Raw genomic sequence first — 21,656 nt, forward strand, 5'->3', positions numbered from 1 at the left:
TGACAACAGGGTCGCCATGAGTTGAAAACGACTTGAAGGCACACAAGGGCAACGTCACCACTATACAGGGCTGGGTCACACTCTCTCAGCCTCAGAGGAAGGCAGTGGCAACTGCCCCCTCTGAAGAAAAATGCCAAGAAAATGCGATGACAGGGTCGGCTCAGGGTCTCCGTAAGTCAGAAAAGTCAGAGGAGATTTGCCACACAAGGGCAATATTGCCAGTGCATAGGGCTGGGTCACAGTGTCTCAGCCTCAGAGGAAGGCAGTGGCAAACCCGCTTTGAAGAAACCTGCCAAGAAAACCCCACTGTTTTGTAAGGAGCTCTGAGAGCCTTTGTGGCTGAAGAGTGGGGTATAAATACGCTAAATAGTAATAATAATAATGACAGGGTTGCCATAAGTCGGAAACAACTTGTAAGGCACACAAGGACCAAGGGGCAAGTCACACTCTCTCAGCCTCAGGGGAAGGCAGTGGCAAATCTCTTCTGAAGAAGCCTGCCAAGAAAACCCCATGATGGGGTCGCCTCAGGGTGGCAAACAACCTGAAGGCACATAAGAACAACCATCACGACGACGACTACTACTACTACTAGTAGTAGTACTACTGGGCGCCATTTTGAGTCGCCCCTTCCATCCTTCCTCCCTTCCTGCCTTGTCCCGCCTCGAGGGGAGACTCGGAGGGGCGCAGGGTGCGGCCTCCCTCCTCCTCCTCCTCCTCCTCCATCTTCTGTTAACCGCCTGTTCTCCTTGCCCTGGGCAGGGCCTGGCCTCGACGCCTCTCTCTCAGTGGCTGCCTTGTCTCTGACGCCCCTTCATTCCTCTGACGGCGGCGGCGGCTCCTCCTTTTCTTCTCCTCCTCCTCCTCTTCCCAGCCGAGCAGGCCTTGGCTTGGCTGCCTCGGGGCCTCTATTTCGCTTCCCCTCTTGGAGCCAGGCAGGCAGGGCCCTCTCCCTCCCTCGCTCCCCGCCATGGCCGCCCTCTCCCTCAGGCAGCGCTTCGACAAGTTCCTCCACGAGAAGAACTGCCTGACCAACATCTTGGAGAAGATCGAGGCCAAGACGGGCGTCAGCAGGACCTACGTCGCCCTCGGTGAGCCCCCCGCCCCCGAGAGAGGGAAGGAGGCCTTCGCCTCACGCTTGTTATGGCAAGGCTCCCATGGCAAGGTTGAATGTTTTAGCAACCCAGCCTCCATATCCTCTCTGGGCAAGGATTTCCCAAGGGTTCCCTATGGGCAAGTACTCCCCTGTGATTCCCTATGAACAAGCATTCTCCAGTGGTTCTCTATGCCCTGGCTGGGATTCGAACCCAGGTCTCTAAAATCATTAGGGTGCATCTGCCTCTTCATCTGCCAGTGGCTCCAGGCTATGCAATTCTCCGCTCTGGTGCCACACACAACCAACTCCGTTTCCCAGAATCCCACAGCCTGGGGTCATTGGCAGTTCAGTTGGTCTCAAAGCAGGTTATTTCTGCAGTGTGGATGCACCCCCTATGACTCTGGAGACCTGGGTTTGAATCCCAGCTGGGGCATGAGAGCCCCACCTTGGCCAGGTCACACTCTCTCAGCCTCAGAGGAAGGCCATGGTAACCTCCTCTCTGGCCAGAAACCTTGCCAAGGAAACGCCGCCGTAAGTGGGAAAGATAAAAACACATTGCTAACTAGAAAGTGGTATCACCAGGGCTCACCTGCCATGGATAGGGAAGGATTTGGGAAAGAGCTTTGTGTGTGTGGCAGTACTTTATCATTGATTTTGTTTCTTTTATAGCATTTATTTATGCTCTTTATTTGGGTCTTGGAAGCTCAACATCTCCCAATGCTGGTGCAAATCCACATCCACAGCTCCCACTGTCAGGATGAGGCACTCACTCAGCTTTTCAGGTGGACCCAAGAGGCAGCTGACTTGCATGGGAAGAAGGACGTGGTTCGGAGCCAGTCCTGGCACCCTGCCTCCTTGGTTGGATCCCTTGCTTCTTTTGGGGGGGGGGTTATGGGAGTGCGCGTTCCCTCCACCCAGCCGTTCTCCTTTTCCAGGGCATCTCCTCCATATCAACCTTCTGTCCAGGAGGAATTCCAAAATGCCCTCCATTTTGAGCATGACTAAGAAGCATCGATTGATATTTGTATGAGTGCTGTGAGCTTTTAGTTTGTCATGCCCTACATTTATCTCGAATAGCCTACATTTTGTCCTCCTTTGCATCCATGACATCTGGTCACCCGGACCCTAATGGCACTCCTGCTGCCCAGAGCAGACCCACTGAAAGTCAGGAGCCTTACAAATCCTGTTGATTCGTCACAGGAACTTGCATTTCCCCCAAACTGTGCCCTTTAACAGATTTTGGACTTCAGCTCCCAGAAGCCTCAGCCATGTCAGCCAATAGTCTTGAATTCTGGGAGCTGAAGTTCAAGATCCCTTAAAGAGCACAGTTAGGGACCAATGCGCTAGAGCTTTATAAATTTATCTGTCTGTTTAAATAACAAATCTCTGAAAACAGTAGAAAAAATCTGGCTTCCTTTAGTAAAATATTTTATACATATAAAAAACCCAAATCCTGTTGATGCAGTGGGTCCTTTCTGGTTGGGACAGGCACTTGGATGTAAGTCTCTGGGCCATAGCACCTGTCTCTCTCTTTCTTGCCCGCCGTTTATGGGAGAGGAGCACATGGGCAGTGTGCCCTCGAAGGAGAAGGAGTGTGGTGCCTTGGGCCCTGGGATTGAATATCCCACAAGCAGAAACAGCAGCAGCAAATGGGCCTGGTTGCTCTCTGGTTACAATAACCAGCTCCTTTTCTCCCCTCCTTCACTTTTAAAGGACTCCTCATAAGACATGTTGTCAAAAACAGCATCTTTTTGAAGGGGGTCTTGTTAGATGAGAGCCCCAATGGTAGAGAGGGGAAATTAACCCTGATAAAGTGGTTTTGGGGAGATCTCCAATGTTTTCAGTGAATCTGGGAGAAGGGGAGGAGAGAAACAAAGAGAGTTTAGTTACTCCCACAAAAGGGGAATTGCCTAGCTGACGTGTCTGGGCCGAACACTGAAGCCTCCCTGGCCTCCCCTCTTTGACATGTACCCCTTCAGTCTTACAGGTTAAGTTTAGTTGTTTCCATTCCCCCCCCCCCCCCCAAACTTGTTATTCAAGAACGCAGGCAGGATGTGGCGCTTGGATCCGTTTTCGTTCCAGGTGACTGGAGTTGAGGTTGAGCCCTGTGGCAAGGATTTGCCAAGTTTCCTTCTGCTTCTGCCATGAAGAAAGTGTTTCTGCTTTGTATAACTAAGTAGAACTTTCCAGTGTACGTGGTTGTTTTTTACAGGCCTCCCCTCCCCACTGATGTACTTTCTGTTTTCTCTCTCAGCCATTTTTGCTATTCTGGCCATCTATCTGGTGATCGGTTATGGAGCATCCCTGCTTTGCAACTTGATCGGGTTTGCTTATCCTGCATACGTATCGTAAGTATCCTCTTGCTGCATGCTGGGAGCTGCTCTTGAAATGAGTAACTTGGGAGTGGGTAAGCAGCATGCTATGGATATGTTATTTATTTTTGTAGCTGGCAAACCACATCATCTGTAATGGACTCGGTCTCCATTTTGCCGTTATTGTTCAGGCAGTATCTGAATTTGCAACATGACTTTTCTGTATAGCTGGCAGTGGGTGGGTGGGGGCAACTACTTCTCCCTCAGTAGCTAGATTATAATGTTAAATGTGATGCTTTTCCTTTGCACAGTGCTACAAAGTCAGAACTCATTGTAAGTTAATGAGCAGGCAGACAGATTGTGGATTTGTGGTGAGAGGTTCTCATGACATCTCTGGGTTAGAAATCTTTGCTGTCACAAAGCTTTTAGGAAGGTTACTTTGGCAATATCTCTTCTGATGAAATTGTTGGCATTATTCCCTGAAACACTGATGATGTCACTTTGAAATAGTTTGGCAGATATTTTAACAAGTGTGTAGGCCAGCGTGTGTTTGGAGGTCAGGCTTGATTTAGCCAAATTTAAGTACATTTAGGCTTCATTTTTCAGTGGGACACTTACAAGTGTGATGCTTGCATCTGCATTGTTCCCCTTCTTTGCTGGTTGCACATAAAAATTTAAAACATATAAGAAAAGAGCGGCTTGCTGGATGTGGAAATACTGGACTCTTTTTTTCTCACGGGAACATGACTAATGGGAGAAAGTTGGTACAGCTGGTATGGATTAGGCTGAGAGCCACACCTTAATGTAATACAAAAAAAGCTGCAATTCTGCTGGGAGGATTTTGTTGTGAAATGAGCCTTGCATTGCATAAGAATGAGAATTATATATATGTGAAAATGTCCTACCAAGATGGATAGTAACAGAGCATTAGTTCTGTGTTTGTATTACCCATCCTCCAATTATGAACAGTCCTGCACATATTCCTAAGCACCTCTGTAGATCAGAAAAACATAGAATCATCCAATCGGTAGGAAAGTAATCTAGTCCAACCCTCTGCCAGTCTACTTTTATATTCCTTGACAACTGGGGCATCAAGGCAGAAGTTGTCCATGTGGAATTGCCAGCCCAGATGAAACACTGTGGCTGGAGCTTTTCTGTTACCTGATGTCCCTTCTAAGACAACTTAAGCTCTTCATAGTCTGTTGTGAGTCAGAGTGTTGAGATGTTAGGTCATGTTCCTGTGTAAATTTACCCCATTCACCATAAAGAGTGTTTCATTACCAGTTACATCAAGTACAGGCTGATCTGTTACAGATAATTATTATTATTATTATTATTATTAACCTTTATTTATGAAGCGCTGTAAATTTACACAGCGCTGTACATGCAATCCTTTTAGTTAGACGGTTCCCTGCCCTCAGGCTTACAATCTAAAAAGACATGACACAGAAGGAGAAGGGAGGCCTGGACCAAGGCAGATGGACTGAAGGGAGGGCTTGGCTTCAAAATGGAAGGTTAATCATTATCCAGGGAAAATACATACTCACAAGTAGGATAATACATAAACAGTACATAGCAATACAGGAAATGGATCGATAAACAGCCAACAACAGAACATCAGATAGTAAGAGACAATTATGCGATGCCTGGGAAGGCTTCTCTGAATAGGATGGTTTTCAACTCCGTTTTGAAGCTGGTTAAAGAAGTGATGGCTCTTGCTTGTGGAGGAAGAAGGTTCCAGGAGTGAGGGGCAGCAAGTGAAAAGGGGCGAATCCGGGATGGGGCAGAGGAAATCCTGGGCTGAGACAGGAACCCTTGACTACCAGAATGGAGGGCCCTGGGGGGAAGGTGAAGAGAAAGAAGGTCTGATAAGTAAGGAGGGGCCAGTCCATGGAGGGCTTTGAATGTCGACAGCAGGAGCTTATACTGAATGCGGAAAGGGAGAGGGAGCCAGTGAAGGGATGCCAACACAGGAGAGATGTGGTCAGAGCGGTGGGTGGAAGTGATAATGCGTGCAGCTGAATGCTGGACAGAGATTAAAGGACGGAGGTGAGAAAAAGGAAGCCCAGCCAGGAGGACATTACAGTAATCAAGTCATGAGATCACTAGGGCATGGACCAGGATCTTGGCAGTAGAGGCGGAGAGATATGGTCGGATTTTGGCAATATTGTACAAAAAGAATCTACAAGCCTTCAGGTGTAGATATAAAGCTGTCTTAGCAGACAGTCACTGAGATACATCTATCCAGGTGGCTGAACAATAGTGTGTGTTTCCTATGGTGAAAGTTTCTACGAGTTAAGGGTAAAAAGAAATGTTGTGATCCATAACTGAAACACAGGACATCTTTTTCTTTGCTTAAAAGATATGATGGGAAGGCAGTGAAGTACCATGGGAAGGGGGAGATTTGTTCCTTTTATCCTACACTATTTCTTGCATGACTGTAAAACTGCCACAGCAGGAAGGGGAAGATAGGTACAATCTGAGTCTTTATAGCCTACCATCCTGCACTCTCAGAATATTAGCCACTTTCCTATTGATTTCCATTAAAGAAATGGCACATGTGAAAGGATTCAACTCTTCCTTCCTCTAGCATTATAATCTATCCAGATCCCTACCCCAGCTGCTTTTATTCAGGGGAAAAGATATCAGGAAATCCAGTCATAGATCTTCCATCTCAAAGTCAAGTCTGCTGCTAAAGAGGGTATTAATAGGGTATCTCCTGCAAATGTACCCATGTGTGTTTGTAAGCAATAGCTATCCATTACAGTGGCATCTTCATATCTTGTAGTTTGCCTGCCTCTTGTGTGTATTTTCATTCCCCATAGACATTCTCAACATCTTTACTGAATATGGCTGTTTCACATAAAACTAGCATGATCTGATGTCCTAGACTTTTCATATTGCTTTAAATTCAAGGTTTCATGCTTTCAGCTGCCAGTAGTCAAGTCTTCTGTCCATCAGTGCATAAATAAAACTATGAGCACTGTCACAGAATTGCATTTCTCTCTTTCTGTCACTGTATTGCCATATATGTTTCTTACCATATAATACAATGTTGATTGAGCAGTGGTGTGTATACAGCAAACAAGAAAATGATTCTCTCTTCTTCCCTCTTCAAAATGTTCCACATCTCTATCTTCTTTGGCATGGTATCACTTCTTCCAAAGCTGCTCCCATTATGTGTTTTCATGAGTCTACTATTTTAAAATGTTTGCATGCAACATTGGTTTGTATGTGTTCCTGGCGTTATGCCATTGGGTAGGTTTAATAAAAGTAGCAATATGCTTCCCTTATGAACAACAACAAAACCCCATTGTTTAAAAGGTTGAAGACACACACTGGTAATAGTGCAGTTCTTTGTGTTTAGTCAGAAATAAGCCTCATTGGATTCAGTGGGATTTATTCCCAGGAAGGTATGTATAGGATTAAAGGGAAAATGACAAACAGGATGCAAAATGAGATGAGGACAAGCAATGGTAAATAGTGGTAAATTTTAAAGTATGGACTCTCAACCTGATGGTCTCTATAGCAACATCCAGAAGGGAGGTCCAGTGATGATTGCATTTTTATTGACATTATTAAATGCATGCATGTTTGCGCACACACACACACTTAGCAGTTTTCATCTCTAGTGATGAAACAACAAGGATGTTACGGTGGGAGTCTACTACAGACCCCCAAGTCAGACTGAGGAATTGGATGATATCTTTCTAGAACAGATGACCACACAGTCAGAAAAGAGAGATGTAGTAGTGATGGGCGACTTCAACTATCCTGATATTTGTTGGAAGTCAAACTCAGCAAAATCCTCAAGGCCTAGCAAATTCCTCACTTGCCTGGAAGACAATTTCATGGTCCAAAAGGTGGAAGAGGCAACAAGGGGGTCAGCTATTTTAGATCTGATCCTAACCAACAAGGATGACTTGGTTAATGGGGTGCAAGTGGTGGGATCATTAGGTGGAAGTGACCATGTTCTCCTGGAGTTTGTAATACAGTGGAAAGGAGAAGCCAGGCATAGTCAGACACGCATCCTAGACTTTAGGAGAGCGGATTTCAGTAAACTTAGAGAAGTATTGAGGGCAATTCCATGGTCAGAAATACTAAAAGATAAAGGAGTTCAGGACGGATGGGACTTTCTCAAAAGGGAGATACTGAAGGCACAATTTCAAACAGTTCCAGTGAAAAAGAAAAACGGGAGGTGTCTCAAGAAACCAGGATGGATGACTAAGGAACTTTCAACCGAGCTAAGTTTGAAACAGAACATGTATAAGAAATGGAAAAAGGGGGAAATCACAAAAAAGGAATTCAAAGAAATAGCAGGCATGTGTAGGGGTAAAGTCAGAAAAGCTAAAGCACAGAATGAACTCAGGCTTGCTAGAGAGGTTAAGAACAATAAAAAGGGCTTTTTTGGATATGTCCGCAGCAAAAGGAAGAAGAAGGAAACGGTAGGGCCACTGCGTGGAGAAGATGGCAAAATGCTAACAGAAGACAGAGAAAAGGCAGAATTACTCAACACCTTCTTTGCCTCAGTCTTCTCAGAAAAGGCAAAGGGTGCTCAACCTGAGGATAATGGAGCAGAGGACAGGATAGGGGCATTTCAGTACAGAATAAGTAAAGAGATAGTAGAGGAACACCTTATTAATCTAAATGAATTTAAGTCTCCGGGACCAGATGAACTCCATCCAAGGGTATTAAAAGAACTGGCAAATGTAATATCGGAGCCATTGGCAATAATCTTTGAAAACTCCTGGAAAACAGGAGAGATCCCAGCAGACTGGCGGAGGGCAAACGTTGTCCCCATCTTCAAAAAGGGGAAAAAAGAGGATCCCAACAATTATCGCCCAGTTAGTCTGACATCAATCCCAGGAAAGATTCTGGAGCAGATCATTAAACAGAGAGTCTGTGAACATCTAGAAGGCAATGCCATAATCACAAAAAGTCAACATGGGTTTCAGAGAAACAAGTCATGCCAGACAAACCTGATCTCTTTCTTTGATAAAATTACCAGCTTGGTAGATGAAGGGAATGCTGTGGATACAGTATATCTTGATTTCAGTAAGGCCTTTGACAAAGTTCCCCATGACATTCTTGCAAACAAGCTTGTAAAATGTGGGCTAGACAAGGCAACTGTTAAATGGATCTGTAATTGGTTGACCGGCCGAACCCAAAGGGTGCTCAACAATGGCTCCTTTTCATCCTGGAGAAAAGTGACCAGTGGGGTCCCACAGGGCTTTGTCCTGGGCCCAGTGCTATTCAACATCTTTATCAATGACCTGGATGACAGAATTGGAAGCATACTTATCAAATTTGCAGATGATACCAAATTAGGGGGAATAGCTAATACCCCAGAGGACAGGATCAAGATTCAAAATGACCTGAATAGACTAGAAAGCTGGGCCAAAGCTAACAAAATGAAATTCAACACGGAGAAATGTAAGGTATTGCACTTAGGGCGGAAAAATAAAATGCACAGATATAGGATGGGTGACACCTGGCTGAATGAAACTACGTGTGAAAGGGATCTAGGAGTCCAAGTAGACCACAAGTTGAACATGAGTGAACAGTGTGATGCGGCAGCTAAAAAGGCCAATGCTATTTTAGGCTGCATCAATAGAAGTATAGTGTCTAGATCAAGAGAAGTAATAGTGCCACTGTATTCTGCTCTGGTCAGGCCCCACCTAGAATATTGTGTCCAGTTCTGGGCGCCACAATTCAGAAAGGACATTGAGAAACTGGAGCGTGTCCAAAGGAGGGCGACAAAAATGGTGAAGGGTCTGGAAACCATGCCCTATGAGGAACGACTTAGGGAGCTGGGGATGTTTAGCCTGGAGAAAAGAAGGTTAAGAGGTGATATGATCGCCCTGTTTAAATATTTGAAGGGATGTCATATTGAAGAGGGAGCAAGCTTGTTTTCTGCTGCTCCAGAGAACAGGACCCGGAACAATGGATGCAAGCTCCAGGAAAAGAGATTCCACCTGAACATTAGGAGGAACTTCCTGACAGTTAGGGCTGTTCGACAATGGAATGCACTCCCTCGGAGGGTGATAGAGTCTCCTTCCTTGGAGGTCTTTAAACAGAGGCTGGATGGCCATCTGTCAGGGATGCTTTGATTTGGATTTCCTGCATGGCAGGGGGTTGGACTGGATGGCCCTAGTGGTCTCTTCCAACTCTATGATTCTATGAGGAGCAGGGTTTTTGTAAAGCAAATAAGTCCTGCTGACTAGACCAATCCCCACACCCTACTTTGGATTAAAATAGAAGTCATTCATAACAAATGGCAATGTGGTGCAGTGGTGTGAACTAGGACTCTGGAAGACCAGGATTTGAATTCCCACTGAGCCATAGAAGCCCATTAGCCATTGGGCAAGTCATACTCTTAGGACCTTAGAGAAAGTCAGTGGAGTACCTCCTTGGAATACATCTTGTCATGAATACTCTATGATAATGTCACTGTGAGTCAAAGTCATCTTGAAGGCATATAACAGCGACAGTGAACTCATAACAATGAATGCTTCTGGGGAATATTGCAGCTAAACCCACAGGAGACAAAGTCCCAGCGGAACTGGCCACTGATATCATACTTCTTGTTAAGCCCCTGTGCCACAACAAACTACAGTTTCCAGAATTGTATAGCACTGAGCCATGGCCGTTAAAGTGGTGCCAAACTGGATTATTTCTATAGTGCAGATACAGCCTCAGTCTCTAACAGCAAGCTTGAATGTGGGCCTACAAATTCTTAAGTGAGTTGTGGGAGGGACATCATCCTGTGTCACTGGGCCTTAAATTGACTCATAGCTTGAATCCTCCAGGATAAGAAATCTGAATACTGTACAGTAACCAAGTCCATCTCTTGAATGAGCAAAGGTGTTTCATTGCATATTTTCTTCAGATACCTTCCTTAACAGGCCGGCAGTTCTAAAACTGCAGTGAGTACAGTAAATATACTGCATGTTAGAATAACTATAGGAAGATGTATATGTGTATAAACCTCCTGTAAACTCATTCATTAAGGGGGGGGGGAGTTTCCACACTTAAAGATGTGTTTTTAATTCTTCATAGCAATTTGGCGCATGTTGGACTATGTTTTCTATTATCCTCAGGTGCAGACCCCAGTTGACTTACCCTGTGCGTGAGTGGCCCTTCATAGGAAAAAAAAACCATCCCTACTGCAGAGGGACTGTCCATGCTATTCCCAGGTCCTTCCTGAAAATACAAATCATAATTTGGACTTCCCACATAGCATTTAGTATAGTAGTCTGGGGAATTTAAACTTTTTTGTTAGACTGGGTGGGATGAGAGCCAAAAGAATGCAGTCAAATATTAGTTTCAAGTAAAGATGTTTCCACATTCACAATTGCCATTCTGTGCAACAGCAGTGTGTCTCCTTGCTTTGAAGTAGCAACAGAGGACCAAAACTTTGGCTGAAAGCCTTTTATATCTTATTTGAGGCAGACTTGTTCTTGTTCACATTTGCTAACTGCAGTCAATGTGCTAATAAGGATTAATGAGAAGGATTAAAAATTTATTGTGACCCATGTTTTCACATATGAGAGCCAACTTCATATTGTAAAGCAGTATTTGCAGTTCAGTATCTCTTATCCATTTCCCCCTTGTCCTAAATAAAATTCATTCATAGACTCTGTGCTCCTAGGTTCTCTATTTAAACTCTCCCCTAAACTAAACATGTTAGAAGTTGCTGAATCTTGCTTTGTAATGTGGTCTTTTGTATTTCTTTCCAAACCATGGGATGGGAGTGAGAATGCATATTCAAGTGCTGAAAACTGTTTGAAGAGCATACATTGAGTCACTGTATTTATTCCCTCCCCTTGGGCATTTTATCTTTTGGATTTGAATAGCTGTTTGTATTTTGTGGTTAGTAACTCACATTTCCTGTAGCAGCTCAGTAGACTCTGGGTACAGTCAGAATTTACATTAGCGGTAACCAAATGATACTCACAGGAAGAACTGCACAGAAGCAGAGGAAAGAGAGAATCTCTTCCATAGGGTGATCAGCTAATCCTGATTTATTCAGTATTGTTTCAGTGAAGGTATGACACAGCAGGGAGAAATGAATGAGTAAAAATTATGCCTGAGATCTTAGATAGAGGAGATGGGGTGTAAGATTATGCTTATGGAGTTACACGATGATTGTGCAGCAGTTATTTTCACACAAATACACAGCTGCATGCATAATACACAGTGGTACCACATACTCAGTGGCACCATATGTGCAACTCTACTTCCATAACCTGTCAAATTGCTTCTGAAGTGGAATGTATTCATGCCTAAGTCATTAACAAGGTGCCAGACTATATTTCTGACCACCCATATAAATCCAATGATAGGCTTCGATGCGTAGTACTGATACTACCCATGCAAAATAACTGTGATGCATATGCAGCAGAAGTATGAACACATATTATATTTTAAACCCCGATGCATAAGTGTGACAAATCCATATATCTGTTCCTCCATCACTACTAGATAGCTCTAGCCATAAGACACTTTTACTGCATTTATCTCAGATAAATGTAGTTCACTGTCTGGGGAAAAAAGGAGTTTGTAGATGGGCTGATCGTCATCAACAAAACAGTGTGGCACTGCAGTCCTGATCAACTATCCACTTGCTTTTTCAAAAGAACAAACAGACAAACAGGCCATTCAGTTGTATGCCTCAAGGACTTCATCTAGTTTCGATCTCATATATTTAGGCTGGCTGTCATTGCTGGGATATTACCTGTGTTGAATTGTGCATGATGACCTATCATTATTATGAGAACATGTTCAGGCTACAAGTCTCGCCCTAAGAAAAATGGGCAACATTCATACCAATAGAAGGAAAGGAAAGAACAACAAGGTTAATATAATAGTGAGGTCTTAATTGCAAACTAGAAAGTAGGAGTTTGCTGTTTAAATGTCTGCACAATAAACTGCAGGAACTTGGCCTTCAGAATGTCAAGATGATTCCTTCCTCAAAATATGAACCTGTGTTTTCCAAAACATTTTAGGGTTTTTTTAAGGCCTTAAATCGTCCATATGGATAATTCTGGTTATTTTTAGGGCCCACAGGTTTCAGTCCTTGTTTCTTTTTAACCAAACAATTTTAATGATGATGCATTTGAGAGTCTGACACCAAATACTTTTAAACTGATGATGTAAACAGCCAGTTACAGCATTGCAGCATTACTTGGAGTTACACAGCAGATGTGTGCTTTCTTGAGACTGTGCTCGGCTTATACAGTGAATGTGCAATTGGGTTGTCAGGTCCTCTGAAGTTTGAGGCAGAATTAAAATGTTCTCCCTTCAGTTAGTGATGCTGTAGGGTGCTGCTTTGTGCTGGGTATTCTTGGCAATGCTTCATGGCGAAAAAGACAATAACTAGCTTAATCTTTGTTGCATTGGAATGGATGTCCGTGTGTTTGGATCTTCCTGGTGAATAGTCCCCATCTGTGAGACCTGTTTCCCTCTCCCCTTAAGAATTTTAAGAGGTATTTCTGTTTCCAGATCATTACATAAGTTATTTACCCCTAGTCTAATGGAAGGAAGATGGAATCTGGGTGACAAATGCTAGACTGCATCCTTAGATAGTAGAAACTGTCCCTCTTCACCAAGGCAGGGGAGTGCTGTATCTCAGCAGTATGCTAAAGGAACCAGGTACAATCCCTGGTATCTCTCAGTAGGGCTGGGAAAAGCTCCCTTTTGAAATTTGGGAAACCCTCTGCCAATCACCATAGACAATAGATCAAAGGTCCAGTGGTCTGTGGTCTGACTTGGTATAAAGTGGTTTCCAATATTGCTAGAGACTAACAGATGGTGCAGTCTGGAACGCTGGGGGATCCATGTGACCCTCTGCTGTAACATACTTTGTTTTCTGAAGTACTGTACTCCTTTCTGCTCTTGTGGTTTTCTTTTAATGCTGTTAGCCAACAGTGTAGGACAGTCCTATGCAGACTTTTCTCTTCAGTGTTTGTTTTATTCATGCTCTTCAAGTACAGCTAATATAATCTTTTGAAAACTTAACTGTATTGGTCTCCAGATTGTTTAAAACAGGTGGCTTGGAGATACCTCATTCATAGAATAATCACAACTCAAGGTTGACTTGATGGTAGTTAGCAACAAGCTACTTAAAGTCAAAGGAGAAATAAGTCTATGAATCATATCCCTCTTGTTTAATCGCATTTGTGCTTCCAGAACACTTATATTTACATAAATGTGCTCTCATAAATTGTTGTCTATTGGGTGATATGATGATGATGCCGACAATGTAAATGATGAGAGCTAAAAACATTTTCAAGCTCATGTAGCATGTAAAGTCTCAAAGGTATTTGAATGTTCATGAAATATATATAGAACACCAGAGGGAAAACATGTGTAAATTGCTAACTTTAAGTACATTTTTAAAAAACGGGTCAGAAATCTAGGGAGAAAAAGTGTTCTTAGCTAGTCTTGTCAAAAGGCTGGGACTCAAGAAATGAATGTATTTAATCTTTTAAATTTAAGGAGATTTCCATGGCAGAGCTCTCCCTAGAAACAGTAAGTAATAATCAATAATAATAATAATAATTAGCCTGCCCAATCACAAGGAATCTGGGCGGGTTACAGCAATAAAAATACATAGAGAATACAATAGAATAAAATACAATAAAATAATATAAAATAGAGTGACGTAAGTCACAGTAATTCACAGCTAGGCCTGATGGAGTTCGGCCTGTCTTTTTCACTCCCTCCCAGGCCTGATGATGACAGTTGGCATAGAGGGAGGGCTGTTCTTCTTGAGGCTAGCTGTGATGGAACTGGGCTTGGCTTTTCACTCCCTCCCAGGCCGGATTATGACAGCTGCCATGGAGGAAGGGCTCTTCTTCTTGAGGCAAGAATTTAATTTTAATTAATTAATTCTTCTCATTAAATTTAAGAGAAGAATTGGTGGACAGAGCGACGTAAATGGGGAGAGGAACTAGGTAGGAAAGGCCTGGCGGAAGAGATCCGTCTTAAGAGCCTTCTTAAAAACTGTAAGAGTAGAAATAGGGCGGATCTCCTTCGGCAGGTCATTCCAAAGGTTCAGAGCAGCAGTGGAGAAGGCCCTCTGGGTAAGTGAGGTTAGTCTAGATTTTTTCGGCTGAAGTAGATTCTTCTCCGAGGACCTTAGGGGGTGGGACGGACAGTACGGAAGAAGGCGTTCACTTAAGCATTCTGGACCCAAGCCATGTAGAGCATTAAAGGTAATCACCAACACTTTGGACCTTGCCCGGAAACTAATTGGCAGCCAGTGAAGGGATTTCAAAACCAGTGTTATGTGATTGTTATGATGAGTACCTGTAATTAACCTGGCTGCCATATTTTGTACAAGTTGAAGTTTCCGAACCTGGTACAAGGATAGCCCTATGTAGAGCACATTACAGAAGTCCATTTGAGAGGTTACCAGCACATGTACTACTGTTTCAAGGTCTCCTGGTTCCAGGAAGGGGTGCAGCTGGCGTATCAGCTGAAGCTGATAACAAGTGCTCCTGATTGTCACATCCACCTGAGCTGTCAGGTGAAGTGAGGAGTCGAGGAGCACCCCCAAGCTGCGGATAGAGTCTTTCAGGAGAAGTGTGACCCCATCCAGAACTGGCTGACATAACTCCATACCTGGGCTTGGGTTTCTATAACGAGTACCTCCATCTTACCTGGATTCAGCTTTAGTCAGTTTTCCCTCATCCAGTCCATTACTGCCCCAAGACAGGCATTCAGAGGAGAGAAGCCATCATTAGTCACTGCATCAGTCTGAAACATAGAGAAATATATTTGGGTGTCATCAGCGTGTTGATAACATCCTGCCCCATGTCTCCAGATGATTTCGCCCAGTGGCTTCATTTAAATGTTAAACAGCATGGGAGACAAGATGACGCCCTGGAGGATGCCAAATTTTAACTCGCTTTTAGAAGAGCAACTGTCTCTCAGCACCACCATCTGGAATCTGCCCGAGAGGTAGGACCAGAAACACTGTAGAACAGTGCCTCTGACACCCAACTCTCTCAGGCATTCCAGAAGGATACCGTGGTCAATAATATCGAAGGCTGCTGAGAAGTCCAAGAGCACCAACAGGGTCACACTTCCCCTGTCAGTGCCCAGATAGAGATCATCAACCAAGGCGACTATGGCAGTCTCAACTCCGTATCCTGCCCTGAATCTGGTTTGAAATAGATCCAGAAAATCTGTTTCCTCCAAGACTGCCTGTAGTTGATTGGCGACCACCCTCTTGATCACCTTGCTCAAGAATGGCAACAACGATACTGGCCTATAGTTATTTCTATCCAGGGGGTCCAGGGAGGGCTTTTTAAAGAGTGGTCTGACCACTGCCTCCTTAAGACAAGAAGGTAGGGTATCCTGCCGAAAGGATGTATTGATTATATTTTTCAGCATCAGCTTGATTGTATAACTCCCCTGGACAGCCAGCCAGTAAATAAATTACAATAGGTGGGAGAGGGCAATTACATTCTAATTAACACCTACCTATCCAGCTTTTTCTTCTATTTGGCACAGTGGTGCCACCTCCCCCCCCCCCCCTTTTTTTTTTTTTAATAGCAAACCTGTTAAGAAGGGGTCCACAATTACTCTTGACTACTCTTGCCCTGGCAAGCATTTCTTTGGCCCCTGGCAAGAATGAAAGGGAATCATGTTCTTCATTTGCAGCTTGGAGCTGGACAGTAGAAAAGAGCCAATTTTGCATCTGAAGTGAGTTTGAGAGGGTGGGGCACAACTGCAGTGAAAATCCCCAACCCCCATATCCAGACTGAGGACCATGCTCTTTTGGTGCTGGGCTAGGGGTGGAGCTCATCAGTGGCCCAGCCTCAAGGTCTGCCCAGGCTCCCCATTTGTTGTTGTTTAGAACCTGGAAGCATTCAGTACCTTGGAACAAAATAGGTGATAGGTATCATCTGAAGCCCAGAGGTACCTGTGGGGATTATCTACTTCACTTCCAGGCAGGTGAGGAGCACGTGATTTCCCTTGACTTTGGCTGAGCCTTGGGACCACAAGCTCAGGCTTGGCCGCCCAGGCATATTCATGCAGCCTGCCCCCTCCTCCTTCTGGCCATGTGGGACTGAGAGATTCTCAAAATCCAGGAAATTTAACTTCCATTTGCAACACAGAAAGATGCTTCCTTTTGCAATTCAGTATGTCTCCATCTTTTGTGAGGCCACAGGCCCCAATGTTAGGCAGAGAACACTAAATTTCTCAAGAAGCCTTCATGCTTTTGCATTAGGAAAACTTTTAGGTGAGACTTCTCTTTTAGCACAGAACAAATGAGGTAGGATCAAAGCTGAGGTGCAATCCATCAATTCCCAGATGGGTTTTTTGGAGGGAGGTTTTTTTAAAAAAAAATCCTAAAATCTTTGTAAAACTTTTTGAAAAAAATTCGGACAACATAGACATCTTTTCTCTTTCTCTCTCTCCTCTCCCCCCCCCCTTTTGAGTCTAGTCTAGAAAATTTATGATACAGCAGTTACAATTTGACTTTGTCTTTGATGAGTAAAATTACCTCCAGGTTGGGTGGCCTGTCCCACAAAATTTGTTGTGTGCTTTCAAGTTGCTTCAGTGAAGATTTGAATCCTATTCTTCAGAGTCACAGTCCAACATTCAAACCACTGTACCACACTTGCTCTTTCCACAAGATATATAAATGCATATAATGTCTGCGATTATTTGGGTGGAAAACCTACATTCAGGTGCTCCCTTGGCTTTCACATTAACAGAGAGAGAATAACTACTGTAATCTTATTTAAAACAAAAAACAACTACAGTTATAATGGCCCATTCTTTACTGTACCTTTCTGATTATATTCTGTGAGAGTCAGGTGTCATTTTTAAAAATAAAAAAACCAACTTTGGTTTTACTGGGTAGTTGTCTTTGAGCATCAGGTTGTAAGAATGACAATAATAACTACAGTTACAATGCATTTACAATAGAGAAGAGCTGGGGTGGTTAGCTTTTGGGATCCCCAGTTCCCAGAGCCCCCAAAATGTAACCTTTATTATCTTTGCTATAGAGCAGGCTCCCCCAAAGTAATCCCCTCCAAATGTTTTAGTTTGTACGATAGCTTCTATTAGTCACAGCTAACTTGGTCAGTAGTCAAGGATGACTGGTAGCTATAATCCAAAGTACTCTTTTTGAGAAGGGTGCTTTTGTGCTGGGCTGCTAAATTCAATGCAAGCAGAAGGCAAACATGATTGTGACAATGAGAGGCTCTTAATTTGAATTTCAAATTTTTCCTTCCCTTTTCCAAAGCCTCTTGAATGTAGACTCCCACTAATTTGTATTCCTGTCATTTGTTAAACCAAATTATTTTTTTTAATAGCATGGTCTTGAATTCAGCCATGATGCAAAAGAGCCAGCAGCCAACCATGTGGAATTGGAGGCATAGAGTAACAAGTCCTTTGGGAAGAGTACCTCAGAAATAAAAATCAGTATGGTGGTCCATGACAAGAAAATCTGAATGCACAACTGAGCTGAAAGAGCGTGCAGGCTTGCAGGTTCTCTAGAGCCAATGGGTTTTTTGTACACAAAAAAAGAAGATGATTTGAGGGCAAGGGACTAGAAATTGCCAGATGTTGCTGAATGCTAATATTACAGAATGAATGAATTAGCCACTGGTAGGTGCTGCAGATACCAGATTGCATCTAGGATTGTGGGATGAAAAAAGAATTGACTGATCCCAATTTCTAAAGACATAAAAGACCAACTGTAACTAGATCTGTCTCTTACTTTGAACAAAATGTGCTGTAGGGAGAAAGCAAAAATAAAAAGAAACATGTCAATCTATTAGCAAGGATGGAGATTAATTCTGGATGGTGCAAAAGTGAATTGCAGCCAAATTGTGCAGTATTTCTTAGATCTAAGAGGGACTGGAATCCTTAAAATGCAAAATTCTTCTTCATGTGGAAGACAATGATGTTTCCAAATCTCTGAAAAATTAATACTGTATATTTAAGGTAGGACAATTTAACCATGACTCATAGGTGTATTACAAGTGCCAACTTGTCCTGGATGACTGGGCATTGGGCAAGGAAGGGGTTATCCACAAGGCTTCTTTGATATCTCTCCCCCCTCCCCGCTCTCAGTCAATGGGGAAAGAAGAGAATGACTTTGTTCTCTATTAACATATATGTTTATGGTAAACTTGGAAAAGTTACTTTTTTGTCACAGCTCTTTGGATCCCCTCTAATTAGCTTGGGAATTCTGAGAGGTGTACTCCAATAAAACAACATTTCCAAGTTCTGCTAAAATGTGGATTTGTATTGAGCTTACCCTGTTTTGGAGATTGCATAAAAAAGAGGGTACTGGCTGTCCAGGATAAAACAATTCAGATGTGGGTGTGCTGCCCGTATCTTCTTGTACTCGAAAATACTAATATAGGGATTATGTGTATGCTCCCTGCAGCAGTGGCGTTTAGACATATGTGATGATAATTGATTGAAGAAGAATGGAAATTGTGTTTATATAAGGGATTTCTCTCTCCTTTTCTCCTCTTCCTCCTCCTGCATCAAAACTTGTTGTTCATGCTGTGACCTATTTTGCCTTTGAACCACATCATGTTTCTGTAGGTCAGGCATGTGCAATAGAAATCAATTTCAGGACTTCCTAGACCCTAGAGTACCCCTGATTCAGGTACTGATTTTAACATACTCACTGGGTTTCATTATGCCTTTTAATAAACAGAAATGAGAAAGCTGGAAACCCTTGGCAAACAGCAAACATCTTAGCTAGAAAACTGGCAAACATCTTTGTGTGTTTTTTGATTAAGAAAAAGCTGTTCTGACAAGACAGCTAGAAGCCACTGAGCTTCCTAACAAAATACTCCACCCACGTTTGTCTTACAGCAACATAAAATTACTGAAGGAAAGCAACTGGCACAGTTCCTTGTTAGTTAGTGTAAACAAGCTCCCTTTGTAATACATGGTTTAACATTTCCACTAACTTTATTGCCCTTTTTAACTCCATTCTTAATAATGCTCCTGCACCAACAAGTTGGCATAAAACTCAAATAATTCCAATCCCAAAAACCAAAGAAGAATGCCCAGAAACTAAATCTTTCCATCCTATTGCACTCCTTAATCAAGATGCAAACATATTTACCTCTATTATGGCCTCCAGAATAAATGAGTTTATGTTAGAATACATTGCTCCTGAGCAGGTGGACTTCATGCCGGGCAGATGCCTAGCAAACCCAGTCTGCAGGGTACTCAATATCATCCACCATTCCAACCAGTCAAAGACTTCTCTAGCCTTACTTTTGCTTGATGTTTTGAAAGCCTTTGAAATATTGGAATGGCCATTTCTTTTTGGGGTCCTTCAAGGAATGGATTTTGGAGATGGCTTCATTAGAGCACTATGAGAAATCAGAGGTGTTGGTATTGGTCAGTGGCCTCATAGAATCATAGAGTTGGAAGAGACCCCAAGGGCCATCCAGTCCAACCCCCTGCCATGCAGGAAATCTAAATCAAAGCATCCCCGACAGATGGCAATCCAGCTTCTGTTTAAAGATCTCTAAGGAAGGAGACTCCACTACACTCTGAGGGAGTTTGTTCCACTGTCGAACAGCCCTTACTGTCAGGAAGTTCCTTTTAATGTTAAGGTGGAATCTCTTTCCTTTTGCACTTTCCAGGGGAACTAGACACGGTTGCCCATTGTCACCCCTCCTATTTGCACTGACAATAGAGCCCTTGGTTCCAACACCATAAGATTGGGCTTTATGTTGATGATGTGTTGATTTTTTTTCCACTCTCAGAATTATCATTTCTGCTTCTAAAAAGGACGGTTGAGTCCTTTGGCAGTTATTGAGGTCTAAAAATTAACTTTAACAAATCCACATTAATGGCTCTAAACACTTCATACCAACAGCAAAAATCCTGGCAAGACCTAATGGGCTTGCAACTTCATCCCTCAGGCTTTTCCTATTTGGGAATAACCATCACAAAAGACACTCAGCAGCTCATACTCCAAAATTGTAACTCAGTAAACACATGGATGCTACGTAAATTTAAATAATGGAAGGCTTTAAATCTTGCCATCCTTGGCAGGATTGCATTAGTCAAGATGTTCATGATCCCTCAACTCTTTTTCCTGTGCATGGGCTCATATTTGATCTTCATCCCCATACAAATTCTTTTCAGCATCTGTGAGGGAGAATACTTTGAAAACCATCTATAGGTGGTATCTCACACCTGTAACACTATCTAAAATGGTTAAAACATTCTGCCCGGATTGCTGGAGGGGTTGTAAATCTAGAGGCTCTTATATGCATATGTGTATTGAATGTCCTAAAGGTTGAAAATTCTGGGATGCAGTTCTCTATCAAAATCAAACCATAAATTTTTGTGTGTCAGATTTGCACAATACAGTCTGGTGAGACGATTGGAAGCTTTCATTTTGCATTAACCAGATCTTAAAGTTTTTTTGTGTTATCCAAGCTTTTATCCAGCTTAGCTATAACCAGTGGAACAAGGCACTTTTTAAAACATGGCTTAAAGCTGAGGTATTTGCACAATAATTAATATTAAGCATAGCATGCCAAACTAGGACAGTACAATACTGTAAATTATGTCAATGTAGAACAGTAGCAAAAGTTTCCCAGTCCTTCCCTCTGCAGAATTTGGCATGTGATCCCTGGGCTTTCTGCATCATTCTCAAAATGTATGATGTCAGAATTGATTCAGTAAATATGTGTGCTACTGCAGTTTTAAAACTACTGCTTTACTCCAGTGTGATGCAAGTTTGAATACTTTTTGCTGCATCATGAATCACAGGGTAAAAACCCAATAACAGCCTGATTTCACTTTTCACTGAGTTTTCACACCTAAAGACTACGGCCTGTTACAGACAGGCCAAAATAAAGCTGCTTCGAGTCACTTTGGAGGTATGGTATTTCAATGATGCATGCGTCCTAAGATTCCAAAAGCCGCACCAAAGGCACACTGCAGTCCTAAGGACTGCAGTGCAGCTTTGGTGTGGTTTTTGGACTCTTAGGACGCATGCATCGTTGAAATAGCATACCTCCAAAGTGACTCGAAGCAGCATTACTTTGGCCTGTCTGTAACAGGCCCACGTTAGCACTGGCAAACAGCATAATTACATGTGTTGTTTGATCTTGAATAGAACTGTGTGTTCCAACAGAATAAGCTGACATGAGTGATCGTTTAAAAATAATTGTTCATTTTTAAAAGGCAGCAGCACAAGTTTATAAGCTTTGCCTTCCATAGTATACAATATGAGC

The 21,656-nt window shown here is 42.9% G+C and overlaps 1 protein-coding gene across 1 annotated transcript in view; it reads left to right on the plus strand.

The window, feature by feature from the left end:
• Positions 1–829: 829 nt before the first annotated feature.
• REEP5 (receptor accessory protein 5) overlaps positions 830–21,656 on the plus strand; it is a gene marked incomplete at its 5' end in the record, with an annotated part of 28,908 nt that continues 8,081 nt past the window's right edge. Inside the window, 2 exons of the mRNA XM_042447779.1 lie at positions 830–1,088; positions 3,348–3,441. Of these exons, the coding sequence (XP_042303713.1) occupies positions 830–1,088; positions 3,348–3,441 (353 nt within the window). The remainder of the gene's footprint in view (positions 1,089–3,347; positions 3,442–21,656) is intronic.

The sequence above is a fragment of the Sceloporus undulatus genome, chromosome 2, assembly GCF_019175285.1.
Source record: "Sceloporus undulatus isolate JIND9_A2432 ecotype Alabama chromosome 2, SceUnd_v1.1, whole genome shotgun sequence".
Classification (NCBI taxonomy): domain Eukaryota; kingdom Metazoa; phylum Chordata; class Lepidosauria; order Squamata; family Phrynosomatidae; genus Sceloporus; species Sceloporus undulatus.